The sequence below is a fragment of the Phascolarctos cinereus genome, unplaced genomic scaffold (genome assembly GCF_003287225.1).
Source record: "Phascolarctos cinereus isolate Bilbo 61053 unplaced genomic scaffold, phaCin_HiC Scaffold_2;HRSCAF=192, whole genome shotgun sequence".
Classification (NCBI taxonomy): domain Eukaryota; kingdom Metazoa; phylum Chordata; class Mammalia; order Diprotodontia; family Phascolarctidae; genus Phascolarctos; species Phascolarctos cinereus.
This window is the reverse complement of record NW_027555625.1, coordinates 361,780,001-361,800,593: the sequence shown is the minus strand read 5'-3', so window position 1 is coordinate 361,800,593 and position 20,593 is coordinate 361,780,001. Positions and strand designations below refer to the sequence as shown.

Here is a 20,593-nt window from a genome sequence, read left to right as displayed (position 1 = left end):
TGACACTCTTAAGCTAGTACATTCTCTATTGATTTCAAACTTCTTCTGCATATAGTTTTTTTTTTATACATAGCTGTTTGCACATTCTCTCCTTCATTAGACTGTGAGCTCCTTGAGAGCAGGGACTGTCATTTGCCTTTCTTTGTATCCCCAGAGCTTAGCACAGTGCATGCAAATGTATTGTAGGTGCTTAATAAGTGTTTTTTGAATGACTGACTAAAAGGGGAAGTGGTTGGGAAGAAGTGGAGGCAGAGAAGAGTGGACAAGTGTGAGAGAATGGGATATGTGTGTGTGTGTGTGCGTGCATGTGTGCAGAGATACATATGTATGTGTGTAGATACATATATGTAGAGATACACGTATGTGTGTATATACACACATACATATATATGGATAAGAGGGGGAAAGGACATAGATTGGACCCGAAGGACCCACATACAGATTGTTGTCCAGTCCTTTCAGACTCTATTTTGGGATTTTCTTCTCCAGCTTATTTTACAGATGAGGAAATGAGGCACAGGGTCACACAACTAGTTATTGTCTGAGGCCACCATTTGGACTCAAGAAGATGAGTCTCCCTGATTCCAAGCTCAGCGCTCTATCTCTGTCCATTGGGCCACCCAGCTCCCCCTCCTTACAGGTTAGGGCTGGGTAACCAGGTTGAGGTGGATATCTGAAGGGGACGAGGAGGCACGGAGGATGGTTACTTGAGCAGGAAGCAGGTACAGAAAAGAAAGGATTGTGATCGGGTAGGAATGGAGAGATGTAGCCAGAATGCAGTAGAAACGGAGGCTGTTTTTAAAGAAGAGACAGGGAAGGATGGAGGGTTAGGGACTGGACGGGAAAGAGGACGGGATGGAAATGAGGCTAAGATGTATATCTGGAGAACGATGAAGGGCAGAGATTGAGCTGTGATTGGTGGGGAGTGAGCAGAGATGTAGGTGATGGGAAAGAAGAATGGAGGGGATGGGGCAAAAACTGAACGGGGAACTAGAAGGAGCTGCTGCCAGGCAGGATGGGAATAAAAGGGGTGCGGGGGAGGGTGGAAAAGAAGACGAGACAGAGAGCAAGAGCACGGAGATTGAAGGGCAGCTCTCGTCTGGAAGGGGAGGGAAAGGCTAGAGACCGGAGGTGGGCACTGGGGCGGGGACTGGGAGGTACAAGCGCTGATGGAAAGGGTTACAGCAGCACCTCCCGCTTGGCTCAGTCACTTTTGAAAGGGCATAGTCGAGTAATGGAGCTGGTGGCTAACAGTTTGTGGGAGTACTGGCTCTTCCTCTTATTCTCCGCGCCCCTGCTCGCTTTTGGTTTCTACTGCGCTTACGTGCACTACGTCCATCTGCGCTATGACCACATTCCTGGGCCACCCAGGACCAGGTGAGGGCTGGGGTTGGGGGGTTGGGGAGGCTCAGTGGCTAGTTTGGGACAAAGAACAGGTGTGTTGTGAGGATCAAACGACATTAAATAGAGGTAAAGTATTTTATATATGTTATATAAGCATCATCTATCATTATCACCATTGGTATCCTCCTCCTCCTCGTTATTATTAATTAATCTCCAGTGTGGTGAAGACTTCATTCTCTGACTCTTCTACTGCACTACTGAGCTCAAGCAAAGTTTATAGAGCAATGTAGAGGTATGATGTAAATGTTGAACCACCAGGCTCTTGGAGGGGGGAAAATACACACATACACACACACTCTTAAATCTAATATGCATTATTAACATTCTCACGATCTAGACAATCAAAAGAACGATCAGTCAAATTCTGATTTTCACACTCAAAATTGAACAATCAGTGAGAGAGCCTGTTCCAGAAACACCCTTGGCCAAGAGGAAGCTGGGATGCCCTTCTGAAATACTTCCCACCCACAGAATTTCACAAAGGGGTAAATTGAAACAGAGAGTGGGGAAGTGTTTACAGAGGTGTGTAAATTATTTAAAGCAATAATTTTGATATAGTTTAATTTTGTTTGATCTTTAAATCTAACTTGGTTATTTTTTTTCAGTTAACAAACTTTTCTTTTCCCTTTCCCACTATTTCCCTTCCCCAATTAAACAAATAAAAAAAAAAGAAAAGAAACCCTTCTTAACAAATATGCATAGTCACTCAAAGAAATTTCCCTCATTAGCTATGTCCACAAATACGTGGGATATTCTGCATTTTGAGTCCATCATCATTGCCCTGTCAGGAAGTCCCTGATCATATGAAGCTTCATCTTGGGTCATCTGAATTTTTTTTTTTGTCACTGCATTGATCAGAGTCCTAAAGCATTTCAAAGTTGTTTTTCTTTATAGTGTTACTATACAAATTGTTCTGGTTTTGATCACTTTGCTCTCTACCAGTTTACAAAGGTCTTTCCAATCTTCTCTGAAACTGTCCATTTCATCGTTTCTTGGCACAATAATATTGACTTACTATAATTGTTTAATCATTCCATAATAGATGAGAACTCCCTTAATTTCCATCTTTTTCTACCATGAAAAGAGCTGCTATAGGTATTTTTGTATATATAGGTGCTTTTTTCTTTCTTTGATCTCTTTGGGGCATGAGCCTAGTAATGGTAGGCCAAAGGGTATGCAGTCTAGTGACTTTGGGGGCATAGGTCCCAACTGTTTTCCAGAATGGCTGAATCAATTCACAGTTCCACCAAGCAGTGTGTTGTGCTCATTTTCTTTCACTCCTCTAAATGTGTAATTTTCCTCTTTTGTCATCTTTGTCATCGTCTGTCTTTTAAGAGGTAAGACCTCAAAGTTGCTTTAATTTGCATTTTTCTAATTATTAGTGTTTTGTAGCATTTTCATGTGACTATTGATAGCTTGGATTTCTTCCTTTGAAAACTGCCTGTTCATATATTTGACCACTTCTCTCTTGGGGAATGGCTCTTGTTCTCATACATTTGAATCAGTTCTGTAGGTATCTTGGGTATGTTTTGATTTTGTGAGGCAGATTATAGAAATATGAGTTGTCATGATTATATTTAATTCTTTGACACAATTTTATAGATACATCACCGTATTGTGTCAAATGGAGTCCACGGTTTATACTTAGCTGCACTTGTTCTTATATTGTTCACTGAATAAATTAAATAAATATTTTCCTGAATATATTAAAACATTAGACTTGCTTTATTTGAGCATGCTACTACATATGACTTTTGAATTATCAGTGGAATTAAGCTATCAAATACCACCTACCCATGAAGGTTGTGGATAAAAAATTACTATGAAGGGCAAACAAATGGTTATTTTCTCTGTATCTCTGACTCCAATTTCTAATCTCTTCTGGTTTGTTTGTTTTTTCAGTTTTTTATTTGGACACCTATCTTACTTCAAGAGACAGACAAAGGATAGTGGTAAAATTCGACAGGATGTATTTTTGGAATGGTGAGTTCTAATTTGGGGGGTGGTGGTGGTTGTGTGTGTGTGTGTGTGTGTGCGTGTGTGTAAATAATTCTATTTCGTTTAAATATTTCCACATAAGCCCTCTCGGGACAGCTCTTGTTGGTGCAGAGATGACCCTGGGTTCTCTAAGGCCATGACAATGGAGAGAAAAGGTTCTGGCTGGTTCAGGGAAGGCCTTTACGTGAGGGCCTGACAATAGTCTCTGCCTTCTGTCCAAGTCAACTTATGGAGATCATGACCATCAGGTTGGCCACAAGATGTTGTATATGGGGGTCAAAGAAGACCCGCAAAATGTGAAAATGCAAAACAGCTTCTGTATTTATTGATGCCATTATTGATGGTTTTATCAAGGGTAGTGGGAGAGAATACTAAGACCCTAATGGTTCTTAGACTGTGTATAAACATTAATTTAACTGTTAATATTCTTAATGCAAGTTCTTTACCTAATGACCTATTAGAAGTAATTGAATTCATCTATCTTAACATTCCCATTGTAAATGAAATCAGAAAACAAACATTTCCAGGCTCACCTGCCTGTGCTGTCTGTCTTCACCCCAGGGCTTTCTTCAGTGCTCTGGAGGCCTTTGTCTGATCAGACCCACCTCAAATATCTAGCTCCTGCCTCCTGTCTATATTCTGCAGGCTGTACTTTTGCTTACACCTGCCTGATGTGATGCCTTTTGGCCATCACAGGACTCAACGTTGCCACCTGGTTTGATGTTGGACTTTGAGGGCGTCTTTAAATAACCTTAATCATTTGCCTCCCTCAGCAAACCTCTTTCTAGGCATTAATGGCTAAACTCGTTTCCTTCAATGGTTAGAGTACTGCCATTCCCATCAGACTTCCCCTTTCCCAATGATTCTGAACCCCTGGCTGTCGTTGTATGAACAGTAATCCTCATCTTGTACTGCTTGTTTCTGTATTCTTATTTCCCTTAATCCCCCTTCTAACCTCCAAATGACTTGACTCCAAATCTACCTGACCCTTTTACTGTGCTCTTGGGAGTACCTGCTTCATAGGGAACAAACTTTTCATCTTTTTTAAAAAAAAATTTATTTTAGACTCAAACACCAGAACTCAAATACAGAATAGAGAAAAGAGAAAGAAACATAGCATGTGGGGCAACAGCCACACTAGAATTAAAAGTTCGGAGGCTGTCAGAGATCAGAAAAGGTTTCATTCTTCCTTGTGAGAATGGGCACAGCCCTCGTCTCTCAAGCAGTGACAGCCTGGGACAGCACTGTGAATTTTTTTGGGTAGTAATAGATTAATTTTTGTAATCTCCTCTAGTCCTGGGGTGTGGGAGATGGTGCCTCTGGCCTCAGATCTTCAGTTCTCCCCTTTAGCCTGGAACCAAAGTCAAACTTCCAGGCTCCTGTAAGTTCCGTACCAGAAGTGTCTGGCTTCACTGCTTCTTCACTCACTAGGCATGTGCTGGCTCCTTCTTGCCCCTACTACTCTCCCCTGCACAGCTGGGTCTGGCGTTCCGTGTCAGCAGAGGTTCCCTTGATCTTCCCCAGCTCAGATGCCCAACTCCCCTCAGTGTCTCAGGGGCAAAAGTTTCTCTGGCTGGGGCTGAGGCAGCCTCCCACCCCAGCTAACCCCAAGGCTTATTTATCACTTGTTGTTTAAGCTGTCCCTACCCTGGAGGGGTTTACTCTTCACAGGGACCAAATATCATCCTGGGCTTTTCCTTCAGGTCTTCTCGGATTGTTCTAAGAGGACCCCTATTGTGCACTTATTCTTATTTATTTTTACCCACACTTTGTTCACGTTGAGGCACTATTTAATCTCTTTTATGTGGTAAAATCTTAAGAGCTTGGAATTTTCTGACCTGCTCCACCATCTTCTCAGAATCCTCTCCAAACTTGCTTTCATCTTAAGCCTTTTTCTTTTTGACTCCTAATCTTTTTTTTTTTTGGGTTTTCGTTGAGATCAGGCTCTCTTCTGATGACACAATTCCTGACCCCCTTTTCCAGCACTGCTTGTACTTTCATTCATAGCCTGCAATTCTCCCCCCCATCAATTCACTCATTATGGTGGCTGAATCAGAATACTCCTTGCTCCCAATGCCGCTTCCAGACTCTCCCTCTACCATTACTGAAGAGTTACTTCTCCTCATTTTGAGGTGCATTCAATCCAAATTTATCACCACCCAAAAGACCAAATTTATGGATTCTAGTAACTATTATCTACCAACCCCCAAGGACACTTTCCTTTCTCATTGAATTCAGTCCCGGGATTGAGGTCTTTCCTCCCCATCTCCTGCCTTCCTACAAGGGTATTCCAACACATACGGGGTGCCCAAAATATTAGTTTTAAGTTATTGGAGGTTAGAGTGTCCCAAAAGTCTTAGTGAAGTTTTAAGCTTTAATAGTATTTTAAGCAATTAAAGCTTAAAACAGTACTAAGACTTTTGGGACACCTTGTATATTGATGTTGTTCTTGTTGTTTAGTTGCATTCAACTCGTCATGACCCCCTTTGGGGTTTTCTTGGCAAAGATACTGGAGTGGTTTGCCATTTCCTTCTCCAGTTCACTTTACAAATAAGGAAACTGAGGCAAATTTGATTAAGTGACTTGCTCAGGGTCACACATCTAGTAAGTATCTGAGGATTTGAATTTAGGTCTTCCTGACTTGAGGTTTGGCACTCTTAACTATTGCATTACCTAGTTGTGTATTGATACCCCTTCAAATACCTTAGCTTCTCAATTTTTCATTTTACTCAATTCCCATGACTTATTCTTCAAAGCTACCTCAGCTCATATGTAATACTGGCCATATCCCTGATCTTGAAATATTGAGGTCAGATTTGGGAGATTGGTTTGAGTGTGAAAGAATTCACTCAGGTGACTTTCTCTTGAGTGGTGGGAGCTTTTTCTTTTAAGTGAAATAGCATCATGGACCCCATTAGTAAGAAGCTAATGAAAGGCCCTGATATTTGGGGCAGTTATGCTTATATAGAGGTTTCTATATGAATGATGACATAGTTTTAAGGTTTTTTATGAGGGTTAAAGATTAAAGACAGGACAGGAAAGGCTTTTATGACATAGGATGAGGGAGACAAAAGGAATTCTTTATCATCCCCAAGGGCTCCACTTCCATGTTCATGAATTCTGAAATTCCTTTATCTGATTGTAGTCTTAACATTCTATTGTGTTCCCTTTGCCTTAAGACTCTTAACACTGTTCTCTATCCTCACTATAGCCTCAAATGCCATCAAACCTTGGTTCTTTCCCAGATTAGCCTTCATCCCTATGTGACAACCCTTTATTATCATCCCTTATACTTGAGTCCTTTGCCCCTTATCCTATTTCTCATTATGTCTTGCCAGTTTTAATCTTGGATTGCTCCCACCATCTTTACCTTCATCCCTATTCACATGCTGATGAATGGAGCTGGCGAAAAATCATGAAACTGTATTGATTGGATCCATTATCAGTTTATGCTATATAATCTCAAAATGATGGGGCAGCTAGGTGGCACAGTGAATAGAGTGCCAGGCCTGAAGTCAGGAAGAGTCATCTTCATGAGGGCAAATCCAGTTTCAGACACTTACTAGCTAAACTCTCTAAACTAGCTAAGCTATCCCTGCCAAGAAAACCCTAAATGCAGTATGGAAAATTGGACACAACAAAAATCTCAAGCTGAGATTTCTACTACAAAATCCATTTGAAGCACACATATTAAATATTGATCTTGTATCATTGACTATGGTACTTTCAGCCTAATATAGTACTTCAGCTATTTTAACATCCATTGTTGCTTTGTCTGAGATAATAATTTTCCCTGCTTTATTTAATTTGCCTGAGGTATAATAATTCTAGTCTAGCCTTTCATTTTAAATCCTCAAATCTTTGTATGTTCAAGTTTTTGACTGCATGAATCTTTGTTTCCTTTAAACAGTATATAGTTTGTGCTTTCTAATCAATTTTCCTATCCTCTTGTTTTATTGATGAGTTCAGTCTATTAATATTCATGGTTAAAATTGTTCATAATGTTTTTCCTTCCGTCATCTCTCATACTTTTTTCTCTCTTCCTTCTCACATTGCCATCTTTACTTTAGAAGAAAGAAGTGATGAAAAAGTGGAATCAATTATATTATAGATCACTAATAGTCATCTGTAATTGAAATTGTTTGCTCCTACTTTTATTCAACTCCTGTCACCTCATCTAGATGCTAATCACTGATTCTTAAGCTTTTTTTTAAACTTTTACTTTTTCTCTACAATCCACTCCAATATCTTTACCAAGAAAACCTCAAATGGGATGAGGCAGCTAGGTGGCTCAATGGATAGAGCACTGGACCTGTTGTCAGGAAGACCTGACTTCAAATCTGGCCTCAAACACTCACTAGCTGTGTGACCCTCAGCAAGTCACTTAACCTCTGCTTGCCTTAATCCTCTGGAGAAGGAAATGGCAAACCACTCCAGTATCTTTGTCAAGAAGACCCCAGATGGGGTCATGAAGAGTCAGACATGACTGAAAAATGATTGAACAGCAATATTTTACGCTTGCATTTTCTGTCCTTATAGTACTTGCTTTCAAGCCTTACATGATCCTGACTGTGATTCCTTGGTATTTGAACTTTTTTATTTTTTTAAATTTCTGGCTGCTTGCAATATTTTTTTCTTTAACCTAGAAGCTCTGGATTTTAGCCACGTAATTCCTGAGAGTTTTCATTTCATGAAGAAGCTAGGTGGTGCTGGACCTGGAGTCAGCATAGACCTGAGTTCCTATCTGGTCGCAGATACTTACTAGCTGTGTAACCCTGGACAAGTCATTTAAGCTCTGTTTTCTCAATTGTAAAATGGGAACAATAATAGCACCTGCCTTCCAAGGTTGTTGTGAGGATCAAATGATAATATTTGTAAAGCATTTAGCATAATGCCAGCTCATGATAGGCACTTAACAAATACTTGTTTCCTTCTTTCCTTCCTTCCTTCCTTCCTTCCTTCCTTTCTTCCTTCCTTTTCCTTCCTTCCTTCCTTCCTTCCTTCCTTCCTTCCTTCCTCCCTTCCTTCCTTCCTTCCTTCCTTCCTTCCTTCCTTCCTTCCTTCCTCCTTTTTTGTAGGTGATTAGTGGGTTCTTTCTATTTTTGCTTTGTTCTTTGATTCTAATAGATCTGGGAAGTTTTCATTTATAATTTCTTATAATATTCAGGATTTTTGCTTAGGAATCTGTAACATAACATATTTGACAACACATTTTCTTCTACTTTTAGTCAGTTCATCAATAAACATTTATTAAGAGCCTACTCTGTGTCAGACACCATGCTGAACCCTGAGAATACAAAAAGAGACAAAAGACAATCTTTGCCCTCAAGGAGCTTGCAATCAATTTTTATAATCTTTTGATCTTGTCCTAATATTTCTTGAGTGTTCTGGGTCCTTTGAGTTTTGTTTTCTCCTTTTTAACTTTCAGGGAGTCCGTTTATGTAAAGTTTTCCCACTTTTGTTCCGTATTTTTTTCTTGCTCCAATTTTCCCCTTTAGAGCCCTTTTTTCTCTCTTTTCGTTTCTTCCAAGTGTTCTCATAGTCCTTGTGCTCTTTTTTCTCGCAAGGCTCTGTTTCTACTTTTTGTAATTCTCTTCTCATTCTGCCCTTTGAGTGCTTCTTTACCCACAATATTTCTTCATAGCGTTCAGGGCCTTCTGTTTACTCGTATCTCTAGTCTCAGTTCCTAATTTGGGACTTGGGACCAGGGCCAGGATCTACCAGTCTTAGAGGAGGCAGTCAGGCCCTCTTTGTTCCTGACCTCAATTTTTTTGGCTCCTATTACTGGCTTTTACCGCCCCCAGTGTTTCTGTACTCAGAGCCCTGGCAGGTTGATACCACTCTGGGGCATCCCCAGAAGAGGGTTGTGAGGATTTTTGGCCTCTCTGGGGCTTCCTAATCAGAACACTACTGATTCTTAGCCCCATATGCAATGGTAGAGAGCTGTGGGTTTTAGATCTCTGTTCCCCTGAACTTCCATGACAACTGTATCTGAGCTTTCTTTTTCTTCCCCACCCCCAGTTCCCCTGGAACAAAGCTACAGGATTCAGGTTCTCTTGGAGTGAGCCTTGTCCAAGCGTTGGCAGGCTTTCTGCCTGTGTGCCTGAGTGAATGCTAGCTTCCCTGGCGGCCCCTCTTTCTTAATGCTTGACAGCTTCTCATTAGCTTATTGTGCAGTCTGGTGTGGATGATAGAGCTTAATCTGGTTTCTACTTGGATTTCTAAGTCATTGTTTGATCTGGTGCACTTTTTAGATCTTTGCTGGAATATAATTCCTTTATGACTTTATGTGTCACCATCCTTCCTGGACCAAATTGCTTCTATGGATTTTTTTTTCAGCTTTTCTAATACATACCTTTAAATAGAATTACAACATCTCAATCTTAGAAGGAACCTCAAAGGCCAATTAGTTCAACCTTATTTGACTAAGAATACTTGTTCTTTAGCTATAAAATGAGCTGGAGAAGGAAAGGGCAAACCACTCTAGTACTGTTGCTTAGAAAACTCCAGATGGGGTCACAGAGAGTCGGACTTGACTGGAATGACTCAGCAACAAGAGCAATCTATCAATTCCCTTCCTTTCTCTTTTAGTCTTTGTCAACCTCCAGTGTGAGGGAGCTCATTTTTTTCCCTAAGTGTCTTATTTTAATTTTAGAAATAAATACACTTAAGAAAAAAATAATTGAAAATTGAAAAAAAAATTGAAAATTCAGGTCTTCCTGGCTCCAGTGCACTCTGCCACAAAAAGTAGTCTCATTCTAGCAACAGGCAGTGTTAGGGTTATCTTTAACTGTCAAGTTGCCTGTCTTTTGATAATCAGAAATACAGCTAGCAAAGGAAATAACTGATCCTGGGAGAGTGGAATTACCTTCTAACCAGATGGTTTCAAGCAAAAGCTGGATAACCACTTATGTGTCAGAGGGAATTGTCGTTCAGCTATCCATTAAAAGGACCTCTGAAGACCTTCCAGGTCTGACAGGGAGAAAAATCAAAGATATAAATAACTTGAAACAGAACTAGAGGTAGACATTCATTTTCTATGCTTCATTTGTTTCTACTGCATTAAACACTTAGGGATAGATGTGATTCACTGCCTTTTTTCGTATTTTCACATAACTTGTTGATGGTTTGATAGGTTAACTCTAAATTTTAATATCTAAGGATGACCTTTTTAAATTATATATGCAAATCGGCATGGCACGTGGAACACGATCAATCTTCAGGTTGTCCAGGGTCCAGTAAAATGGTAATCACTGATGGTCAGTATAATCACAGAAGCGAGATCCACAAATGTAAGTTAGTCCAACTTGATGAAGCCAATGTCCTTCGCATACTGCCAGAAGCACTGGCAGCACATGTTCAGGTGGTACTTGCGGATCAGGCTATGCAGTTCAAACAGAAGCGGCAGGACCGAGACCCCTGGCCGAATTTTTGAGGGTGGCTCCAAGTAGAGCTGCTGGTGACCCATGGCGCCACTAGCAAAGACACGAGACAAAAGCCCATTTTTTCTTAAAGGCAAAAATTCTACCATGGTGTAGTTCTAACTATGAGGAAGTTTTTCATAACCTTATACCTAAATTTTCCTCTGTAATTTTCTTTATTTTTTCTTTTTCTTAATTTTTTTTTAGTGAGGAAGTTGGGGTTAAGTGACTTGCCCAGGGTCACACAGCTAGGAGGTGTCAAAGCATTTGAGGTCAAATTTGAACTCAGGTCCTCCTGACTCCAGGACCAGTGCTCTATCCCCTGCACCACCTAGCCACCTCCATGTAATTTTCACCAAGGGTAACGATTAGTGGGGAAGCAAGCAAGGGTGTTAACTGTCACCTTAATTTGCAGATCCATATTTAGAGATTTTTGAGCATTATAATTTGTTGAGGAGGGGTAAAGAAGGGACAGAATATTAGAGTCTGGTTCGAGCCAAAGCTGACTGGGTTTTTTCACATAAAGAAAAGCACATGCTATGGCTAATATGGAAATGTGTTTTGCATGACTTCACATGTATGATCTACAACAAATTGCTTGCCTTCTTAAGTGTCAGGGGAAAGGGGAAGGATGGAGAGATAGAGAGAATTTGGAATTAAAAATTTTTTAAGATGACTATTTAAAATGTTGTTTACCTATAATTGAGAAAATAAAATAAGCTAAAAACATGACACATGTTCTTCATGTTTTTGACTGACCTCTGAGAAAATCTCTTCCGCAGAGATTGTGAGAGATTGCAAAAACAGAGGTCACAAACTTTGCTTGAACTTCTGCTTGAACTCTTAAGATTTCTGACCCTAAAATGTGCTATATGTGTAGTGAAGAGGTTAACATTCACTTAGGACCTTTTACTTGGGGGTATCTTGGATCAGTACAATAAAATATTGAATATAGTAATTGATAGACTAGTGCTGTTCTGTTCAGTACTACCCTCACAGAAGTCCTTCCTGGAGGGAGGCAGTAGAAAAAACATTGTGAAATACTATGGTATAGAGGAAGGCTGTATTTGAAGTCAGAGGACCTGGATTCAGGTTCTGACTCTGCCACTTTATTACCTGTATGACTTAGCATCTTCAAGGCTTCAGTTTCCTTAACAGCAAAACAAAGAGGTTGGATTAGATGACTGTGAAGATCTCTTCTGCCTCTAAATATACTATTCTGATCTCATCACCTTGGACTTAGAAATTGTTTTACTTCCTGAGGTGTTTTAAATGGGCTTTTTATGGCAAGATTTGTGGCAAACTTAAAAAAAATTTCTGCAAATACATTAGATATCAATTAAGTTGACATTGCAAAGGAGCTATGCTTTTCTTAATGGACACGTCCTATCCACTGAAGCAGATCGCAGCCTCTGTTTCTTAGTTGATGGTCATTGTGAGTTGCCATAGCTAAAAAATTCATCACCTGGCAGCCAGAGTTCTGCTATTGAACTTAGCTCCACTTAGTCTGGTTCTTAGGTTATAGACATACTCTCTTCTGCCCCTGGCTCTGTACTTTGAAGCCTGTCAAGTTGCTAGGACTCCTGGTACTGACTGTTCCCATAAACCTGAATTAGACTTTTTTTCCTATTCTCTGCCTCCCAGCTTCTGCAACCTTGTCCTTGAAAGCCTTTCCTCATTCTGCTCCACCTCTACCGCAGCCTTGTCTTTTCCCCATTTACCTTATGTGTATTTTGTACATATTTATATGTACCTGTTGTTTCCCTCAATAGAATATAAAACTCCTTGAAGACTTAGTAATTGCTTGATTTTGTCTTTGTCTCCCTGGTGCCAGGCGTATAGGAAGACTTCAAAATGATTGCTTCTTGTGGGATTTTATGTTGTTGTTCAGCAGTTTTCAGTCACGCTTGACTCTTTTTGACCCCATTTGAAGTTTTCTTAGCAAAGATACCGGACTGGTTTGCCACTTCTCTAGCTCATTTTACACATGAGGAAACAAAGACAAATAGAGTTAAGTGACTTGCCCAGCATCACAGATTTGAAATCAGGAAGATGAGTCTTCCTGACTTCAGACCCTGTGTTGTATCCAAGTATTCTGTGCTTTAGTATGATAAAGCATTGGACCCCCAGGCCACGATAAAGCATTGAACAAAAACCTTTTGTACAAGGTCCTGGAGTTAGTAGATACTTAATAAGGATTTGTCAAAACATTAAATTATGACTAAGAGACTGGAGCACTGCTTATGAGCTTTGATAGTGTTATAATATCAAAGGAAATGTAATATTTAGAAACTAAGGCAGAGGAATCTCTTTTTTTCTGTTTCTGAAAAACATTTTGATGTGGTGTCTGCTGAATTATGAATTCTTTTTAACCATAACCTTGTTCTCTCTCACTTTGCTCTGCAGGGCCAAAGAATATGGACCAATTGTACGTATAAATATCCTTCACCGAGCTTCAGTGCTTATTACGAGTCCTGAGTTAGTCAAGGTATTTAAACTGAATACATCCTCCACCAATTAGTAATAATGGACAGGGCACTGAATTTAGAGTTAGAAGACCCGAGTTCGAACATCAGTTTTGTCACTTATTTGTATCTATATGATGCAGTTTTCTGACTCCCTTGGGCCTCTGTTTCCTTATCTGTAAAAGAGGGAGAAAGATGGGTTGGAGTAGATTATATCCAAGATTCCTTTTTGTTCTAATGCCTTTGAGTGTGTGTGTGTGTGTGTGTGTGTGTGTGTGTGTGTGTGTACTTCAGTTCTTCAAAAAAGCTGTGATTTCATTGTGGTAGCCACTCACAGAATAACAGAATCCGAGTTGGAAGAAACCTCAGAAGCAATGTGTTTCAACCCCTACTTAAACAACTTCACTTTTCTACCTGACAAGTGGCCATTCAGCTTTCGCTTGATGACCATAGATGAGAGGGCATTCCCTAATTCTTTTTTTTTTTTTGGCTAGGCAATGGGGTTAAGTAACTTGCCCAGGGTCTCACAGCAGGTGAATGTTATGTGTCTGAGGCTGGATTTGAACTCAGATCCTCCTGAATCCAGGGCTGGTGCTCTATCCACTGTACCACCTAGCTGCCCCTACATCCCTAATTCTCTAAGCAGCCCATTCCACATGTTGTTGGTCACTTGTTTCAGTCGTGTTCAGTCCTTTGTGACCCGCTTTGGGGTTTTCTTGGCAATGATATTGGAGCGGTTTGCCATTTCCTTCTCTATTTTACAGATAAGGAAACTGAGGCAAATGGGGTTAAGTGATTGGCCCAGGGTCACGTAGCTAGTTAAGTGCCTAAGGCTGGATTTGAATTCAGGAAGAAGAGTCTTCCTGACTTCGAGCCCACCACTCTACCTACTGCACTACCTAGCTGCCCCCCATTCCATATAGAGATAGCTTTAATTTTTAGGAAATTTCCTGATAACAAGCCTAACTTTGCCTCCCTGTAGCTTATATAACCTGTCCTTCATTTAACAAAACAAATTTAAACCCTTTCCCACATAGTAGCCCTTCAAATATTAAAGCTATTGTGCCTTTCCTCCGAATCTCTTCTTTAAGTCAAACATATGGTCATGGAAATAGAATTCAAAGGGACCTCCAAAGCCATCCAGATTAGCTCCCTTGTTTACAGATAAGAAAACTGAGATCAAGGGAGATTAAGTGACTTGCCTGGAGTCACACAGGTAATAAGTTTCAGGGGCAGAATTGGAACCCAGCTCCTTGGACTTAAAGAGCCAGGACCCATTCCACTCTACCTCCCTAGTTCCTTGTCCTGTGGCTTGATCTATCCAGCTTGCTCTTTTAAAATAGAGTGACCCTAGCACTCCAAATGTTGTCTGACCAAGAGAGATCATAAGACCATTATCACTTCCATAATCTTAGATGCTGTGGCTTTCTAAATGCTGTCTAAGTTTGCTTTAGTTCTTTTAGCTTGGGAGGTTAATAACCAAGTGTAAACCCTGACATTTATCCCCATTCACTTTTATCTTATTGGATTTGGTCCAACCTTCTAGTCTGTCAAAATATTTTGAGATCTCAACTCTTGACATCCATTGTATTAACTATCCTTTCAAACTTCGTGTCATTGGCAACTTTCATTATCATACTATCAATATTTTTACCCAAGTTATTGATAAAAATGTCAAACAGAACAAGGCCAAGGAGAGGTCTCTAGGGCACACCACTGGAGACCATATTCCAAGGTTTTGTTGAATCATTAATGGCTGCTCTTTGGATCTGGCCGTTCAGCCTGTTCTGAATCCATTTAACTGTGCTATTGTCTAGCCCGGGGCTTTGCAAACTTTTTTCACTTTTCACTTTTTAGTAGCATTCGTTGGTGTTGCGTGGCCTGAAGCCACGCACAGTGCAATGTGCACATGCAGTAAAGTTGCATGATATAACATGGGCAAGTGCTGCCAGAAACACCTCGGATTCATTACCTGTTTGATTTTTAGTTAATTTTTGGTCGTTGTGTGTTCAGAAACCTTTTACTTTTGTTGCCAAATTTTTTGCAACACCATATCATGTGGGGTTTCAACCCACAGTTTAAGAAGCGCTAGTCTGGGGGCAGCTAGGTGGCACAGTGGATAGAGCACCGGCCCTGAAGTCAGGAGGACCTGAGTTCAAATCTGGCCTCAGACCAAATGCTTGACACTTACTAGCTGTGTGACACTGGACAAGTCACTTAATCCCAATTGCCTAAAAAAAAAAAAGCACTGGTCTAGCTTACACATTTCCATCTTTTCTACAGGAAAAGGACAAGAGCATCAAATGCTTTGCTAACATCTAAGCAAACAATATCTCTAGGCTCTTTCTATCAATGCAGACCTCAGTTGTTCCACACCTAAAATAAGATTCTACAACTAAAAAAAATCTAGGACTTAATAGCCAGGCTTCTGGTGACGAGCTTTTCTTCACCTCACTAGTCTGGTCCTTAGATGAGACACATATTTTTCATTTCCAGAACTGTACTCAAAGCCTTTCTGACTTGGTGTAGGACCTGCCAAAGACTGTGCTCTGTTGGCTTAAACTCTGAAAATCCAGAGTTTTCTTCATCTCCTGATAACGCATGGGAAGAGATTGTCATTTACATTTACATGCACACATGCACATACACATTTGTATAATTATTATACTAGTTACTCAAGGGCAGCTAGGTGGCGCAGTGGATACAGTGATGGCCCTGGAGTCACAAAGACTCATTGTTCCAAGTTCAAATCTGGCCTCAGACACTTACTAGATATATGACCCAGGGCAAATCACTTAACCCTGTTTGCCTCATTTTCCTCATCTGCAAAATGAGCTGGAGAAGGAAATGGCAAAATACTCCAGTGTCATTGCCAAGAAAACCCCAAATGGGGTCATGAACAGTTGTACACAACTGAAAAATGACTTTTAGGGTCATCTAGGTGACTCAGTGGCACTCCTGGAGTCAGGAAGACCTGAGTTTAAATCCAGCCTCAGACGCTAGCTGTGACACCCTGGACAAGTTGTTTAACCCTATTTGCCCTAGTTTCCTCACCTATAAAATGAGCTGGAGATGGAAATGGCAAACCACTCCAATATCTTTGATGAGAAAATCCCATTTGGGATCATAAAGAATTAGACGCGACTAAAACAAATGAACAACAAATTATATTTTCTTCTAAAAACTTATTCTGACTTTAAGATTATTGAAGAATAAATCATGCTCAGGAGCCAAAAACTTCCCAACAAAACCCAAACTTTGGAAGATAAAATACATTGTTTGCATTCCTTTAAATGAAAAGGTGTTTAAATAAGAACACTATAGAATTATGATGTTCCAGAGTTACAAACTACCCCAGATATCATTTAGTCTAACCTCTGAATGAAACTAGTGCATCCTTTACAATACCCCCAATAAGCGGTCTCCTAGCCTTGTAGGGAGATCTACACTGATGAGGAGAGGCAGTGTGGTGTTATAAACAGAGTGCTGGAAAAATAAGAGTTAGGAAGACTTAGAATCAGAGATCACAGAAGGCACCTCAGAGGCCAGCTAATGTAACCCACTCATTTTACAAATGAGAAAACTGAGACTCAATGAAGTCATGCTCTCTGATTCTAAATTCAGCACTTCTCCCATTATTGCAAGTTTCTTCTCATCAATATACTAAATTGGCCTTCTCATTACCAAGGCCAATCCCTCTCTATCTATCCTGGATCCCATCCCTCTCATTTTCTCTGGCAGATTGTCCTATCATCCCTACATTACTTTTCAATCTTCAGTACCCCTGTTGCTTACAAACATGTCCATGTCTCCTCCATCCTTAAAAAACACTTCCTTGGTCCTTCCGTCCTTGTAAGTTGGGATTTTTTAATCCATGACTTACATAAAGGAATAGAGGACACACATCAAATTTGCAGATGCCACAAAGCAGGAAGGGATAGCTAACATGTTGGAAGACAGTCAAGATGCAAGATGATTAATAATAATAATAATAATAATAATAATAATACCTGTAGTAATAGCTAACATTTATATAATGCTACATAAATAGGCTTGCAAAGTATTTTAGAAGTATTGTCTTATTTGATCTTTGCAAGAACCTTGGGAGGTAGGTGCTATTATTATCTCCATTTTGCAGATGAGAAAACTGAGGCAGACAGTGGTTAAGTGACTTACATCTAACTAGTAAGTATGTGAGGCAAGATTTGAATGCAGGGCTACCTGACGCCAGGCCCAGCACTCTACCTAGCTGCCTCTAAGATCTTCTCACTTAATTAGGTCAGTCCTTAGAAAATGGAACTCTGTTTTGGAGACTGGAGATGAACCCTTTTCATTATGACAGAACCTACCATATTTAATGAGCTGAAGTTATAGTTAATATAGCCAAAGGGAAGGAGGCCTTTAAAAATGCAAAAATTGTCCTTCAATAAACTACAGACTATCCTTATCCTTAGCATTTTTTCACTGTTCTGTACAAAGCTGCTTTTTAAGAACCTAGGGTCACTTCCAAGTTGTACCACAGCATCGCAGCAAGACTTTATGGAAATTATAATCATTGTTTCATGTAACTGTTGTTTTGTCCGTTTAGTTGTGTCCAACTCTTTGGGACCCCATTTGGTATTTTCTTGGCAATGATATTGGAGGGTTTGTCATTTCATTCTCTAGCTCATTTTACAGCTGAGGAAACTGAGGCAAACAAGGTTAAAGGAATTGCCCAAGGTCACACAGCTAGTAAGTATCTGAGGCCATATTTGAACTCGGGTCCTTCTGACTCCAGGTTCAGGGCTCTATCCACTGCACCACCTAGCTGCCCATGTAATGCTGTTTTGTAAAATAAAAATTGCTATAAAATATGAGCTATGAGTGTTCCAGCATGGATCTATGGTCTCATCTATGTGGATAATCTTTTCAAGGATACAGATCATAGCTTCTCCTTGTCTGGTTATCCTATGTGATTCTTGTCCACGCTCCCCTTAAATTTGCCAAGAGGCAGTTACCCAAGGTGACTGATATTGTTAGTGCGTGCCTTCCCCCTGTTCTCTTGATATTGTGTGGATGGATACCAGTGGAATAAGTGGGTTGTCCCTTAGTTATCTTTCACGCTCTTTTGCTGTCTTTAAAGGAAGAACAAGAGATATCTCCAGTCATCCTGATGGCTATCTGGCCACTGGACCCAGATGGCTCTGGAGGAGAAAGTGAGGCTGATGACTTTGCACAGTCCTCCCTCACTCAAATCAAAGTCTTTGCAAGTCATGTCATCATCTCCCTGATGTCATGGTCCTCTTCGAGAACAAAGGACAGACAGAAAGGAAGAATAAGAGATATGAAAATGTGTAACACTAATAAAAGAAAAATAATCTTAATTTGCTCTTTAGGTATTCCTGATGTCCTCCCAGTACAAAAAGGATCCTTTTATGTACTCGAGGTTACACAATTTGTTTGGCGAAAGGTAAAGATATTATAACAAAATATATTTGGGATCAGTAGAAAAGACTGATGGGTTCAGTCATTCCCTGGATACTTCATCCCTAAGGTCCAATAAATTCAATTCAGTACACCAGACATTTTTAAATGTCTACTATATTCGGGGATACATCACTGAACAACAAAACAGGCCCTGCTTTTGAAGAATTTCAACCTATATAGATTATGCTACAAGTTAAAGTGGGATTAAAGTGTCAGAGAGAGACTGAGTAGTTTAACAGATTGAAAAAGGAAATAATTCCTTTCAGTTGCGGGGACTTGGGAAGATTTATGGAAGAGGTCAAAGCTGGGCCTTTGAGGAAAGACTCATAATACTAACAGTGATAATAGCCGGCGTTTTTATAGTGCTTTAAAATTTGCAAAGCATTTTATACACATTATCTCATTTGATGCTTTTCAAAAAAAACGCGGTAAAATAGGTACTACGGGTATTTTCATACCCATTTTGCAGCTGAGGAAACTGAGGTTCAGAACAGTTAAATGGCTTCTTCATGACCATGCACCTGTTAATTTGCAGAGGCAGATTTGAACCCAGGTCACCCCTGACTCTTTAAATCTGGGGCTCTAAGTTCACTATAGCAAGCTGGGCTTCAATAGGTGAGGAATAAAAGTTGGCTAGAAGCAGCCATTTTAGGTATAAGGATTGGCATGAGCTTTGAGAAATCAGAAATAATAATCATCAGCATTTATATAATGCTTCAATGTTTGAAAGCACTGCAAATATCATCTAATTTGATCTTCACAATAATCCTGGGAGCCAGGCACTTTTATTATCCCCATTTTACAGATGGTGAAACTAAGGCAGACAGAGATTAGGTGACTTGTCTAAGCTCACATAGCTAATAAGTATGTCTGAGGTAGGACTTGAACCCAAGATTTCCTGCTCTACGTCCGGTTTTCTAACCACTGCACTACCCAGGTGATGTCAGTGAAAATGAGGATCGCTTAGTAATCCAGTTTGGAAAGTAGAGTACAGCAAGGCTGGAAAAGTAGCTTGGAGCTTTGGTAGAATATCTTAAAGTCTAACGAAAGAGGTTCTGTGTTTTTTTTTTTTCTGAGTAGCAGCTGGGAGCCACTTATGAGTCTGGTCAAATCTGTGCATTAGGAAAATTAATTAGTATCATACGCAAGATAGATTAGACAGTGGGCAAGAGAGGCAGGGTGATTAGTGAAGAGAGTATTGTGATAGCCCAATTGTATGAGTATCATTTAATTTCCTTCAGTAATTCTAGATTTTGGAGTTCTCCCATGTAATCATTGGGAAGATCATTCCTCCTTTGGAGGAGCTAGAGTGTCAGAGATCAGCATGGATGTGCGCTGTCCTCTGCATGTCCTTTGCATGGGCAGGAATTGCTGTTGCTGTTGTTCTGCTGCGTGTTTAGACACTGGTTTTTACACTGGAAAATAATGAAATGAGAGAGAGGTATGGAGAGGCAGTATAGTATAGTAGGAAGAGGCCTGGACTTGAGCATTTCCTAACTCTGAAGTCTTGGGCATAAACTTTTCTGCCCAAGTTTCTGCTAAGTGTATCTCAGTTTCCTCATCTGTAAAACATGGACAATAGTTGCATAACCTATTTCATGATATGACTGCCAAAATTTTTGTAAGCTGCAAAGCTTTATAGAAATATGAACATCTAGCGGCAGCCAGATGGCGCAGTGGATAGAGCACTGGCTCTGAAGTCAGGAGGACCTGAGTTCAAATCTGGCACTCAGACCAAACACTTGATACCCTGGGCAAGTCACGTAACCCCAATTGCCTAAAAATTAAAAAAAAAAGAAATTAAAAAAAAAGAAACATGAATATTGGTTGTTGTCACTA

At 40.1% G+C, this 20,593-nt stretch overlaps 1 protein-coding gene across 1 annotated transcript in view; it reads left to right on the top strand.

Moving 5' to 3' along the window:
- Positions 1-1,118: 1,118 nt before the first annotated feature.
- CYP46A1 (cytochrome P450 family 46 subfamily A member 1) overlaps positions 1,119-20,593 on the top strand; it is a 49,455-nt gene continuing 29,980 nt past the window's right edge. The window contains exons 1-4 of the mRNA XM_021007358.2: positions 1,119-1,377; positions 3,307-3,387; positions 13,230-13,311; positions 18,664-18,737. Coding sequence (XP_020863017.1) covers positions 1,235-1,377; positions 3,307-3,387; positions 13,230-13,311; positions 18,664-18,737 — 380 coding nt within the window. The 5' untranslated portion in view covers positions 1,119-1,234. The remainder of the gene's footprint in view (positions 1,378-3,306; positions 3,388-13,229; positions 13,312-18,663; positions 18,738-20,593) is intronic.